The sequence below is a fragment of the Geospiza fortis genome, unplaced genomic scaffold (genome assembly GCF_000277835.1).
Source record: "Geospiza fortis unplaced genomic scaffold, GeoFor_1.0 scaffold33, whole genome shotgun sequence".
Lineage (NCBI taxonomy): Eukaryota > Metazoa > Chordata > Aves > Passeriformes > Thraupidae > Geospiza > Geospiza fortis.
Genome location: NW_005054766.1, coordinates 78,788 through 80,661, shown reverse-complemented (window position 1 = coordinate 80,661; position 1,874 = coordinate 78,788). Strand labels below are relative to the sequence as shown.

Genomic DNA, 1,874 nt, shown 5'->3' with positions numbered 1-1,874 from the left:
AGAGAACTCTGAAGTTCCTTCACAGGATCCCCCCAGCCCCCCCAAGCTGAGGAAAGGGATCCCCGTGGCCACTGCAGGATGTGGGGAGGGTGCCCAGCCCTGGGAGCTCCCAAAGTTCCCCTAAAAGGATCCCCCAGAAGATCCCACAGGAGCCCGGAGAGTCCCATGGATGATCCCACAGCAGCCCAGAAAGTGCCACAGATGATCCCACAGACCCCAGAGATGATCCCAAAGACCCCGGGAACCCAGAGGTGCCCCCAGAGCCCGGGCTCACCTTGGCGTAGCAGCGCTCCATGTGCCGCAGGGCCACCTTGGGGTTGATGGGGTGGCCACAGGACACGCAGAAGATCTGCAGGTCCGTGTCCTCGCTGTCCCCCTCCGTGCTCTGGGGGGACAGCGGGGTCAGGGGGTCCACAGAGGCACCCAGGGATTGGGGGGACACGAGGTTAGGGGGCTCCAGGGGCACCCAGGTGTTCCAGGGAGGGGTTTGGGGGGGACCCTGGTGTCCACTGGGGGACCCAGGACAGGGCTCAGGGGGGGATTCAGAGATTTGGGGGATGCTCAGGGGGGACCCAGAATGGGGAGAATGAAAGGGTTTTGGGGCATCCCAAGAGGGACCCAGAATGGGGGGAATTAAAGGGTTTTGGGGGTACCCAGGATGGACCCAGGGATTTTGGAGGGGACCCAGAGAAAGGCGGTAAGGGGGGGACTCGATGGGTTTGGGGGCACCCAGGAGTCCATGAAGGATCAGGAGGGATCTCAGGAGGGACCCAGAACTAGGAGAATTAAAGGATTTGGGGATCCCCAGATCTCCAGGAGCTGTGTGTGGGTACCAGAGGAGCAGAGGGGTCTCAAGAGGAACCCAGAATGGGGAGAATTAAAAGATTTGGGGGCACCCAGGTGTCCATGAAGAACCAAAGGGGATCTCAAGAGGGACCCACAACAGGGAGAATTAAACGGTTTGGGGGGACCCAGGAGTCCACGAAGGACCAAGGGGGATCTCAAGAGAGACCCAAAACAGGGAGAATTAAGGCATTTTTGGGGTCCCCAGCCCTCTGTGAGCCCCGGGGGGTGCCCACCTCCTCGTCCTCGCGGGGCGGGTGCCCCTTGGCGCGGGCGATGAGCCCCTCGAGCTCGTGGAAGCGCCGCTCCATCTCCTGCAGCCGCAGCCGCGCCTGGTGCTGCTCGCGCCGGATGCGCTCCAGCAGCCGCTTGCCGTGCTCCTCCGCCACGCACGGGCTCTGCTGCCACTGCTGGATCCGCTGCGGCAGGATCTCGTAGATCCGGCTGGGATCGGGGTGGGGAAAGGGTTAATGGGGGCTCCAGGATCCCTGGGATCCACTGAGGCAGGATCTCTATATATAACTGGATTATACTGGTCTGTATGGGTTTAAACTGGTCTATATCAGTCTGTACCATTCTGTACTGGTTTATACTGGTCTATCCTGGTTTGCACCAGTCTGTACAGAGAATTATTGGTTTATAGTGCTCTGTGCCATTCTGTACTGGTTCATACTGGTCTGTACCATTCTGTACTGGTTCATACTGGGCTGTGCCATTGTGGACTGGTTTATATGGGTCTGTGCCATTCTGTACTGGTTTATACTGGTCTATACCACCCTGTACCATTCTGTACTGGTCTATACCAGTCAGTACCATTCTGTACCAGTTTATGCCAGTCCATACCAGCCTGTCCTCTCCCGCACTGGTTCATACTGGTCTATACCAGTCAATACTGTTCTGTACTGGTTTATACTGGTCCGTACTGGTGGGTACTCACTTGGCAGCCAGTTTGATGCCGCAGGCCTCGCTGCAGTACTGGGAGGGCGGGCGCGCGGGGCGGGTGCAGCCGGGGCCCAGGCACTGGCCCAGCC

The 1,874-nt window shown here is 59.1% G+C and overlaps 1 protein-coding gene across 1 annotated transcript in view; it reads right to left on the bottom strand.

The window, feature by feature from the left end:
- LOC102036339 (CXXC-type zinc finger protein 1-like) overlaps positions 1-1,874 on the bottom strand; it is a 26,317-nt gene that overhangs the window by 17,389 nt on the left and 7,054 nt on the right. Inside the window, 3 exon segments of the mRNA XM_031065416.1 lie at positions 237-385; positions 1,080-1,287; positions 1,781-1,874. The exon segment at positions 1,781-1,874 is cut by the window's right edge and continues 13 nt beyond it. Coding sequence (XP_030921276.1) covers positions 237-385; positions 1,080-1,287; positions 1,781-1,874 — 451 coding nt within the window.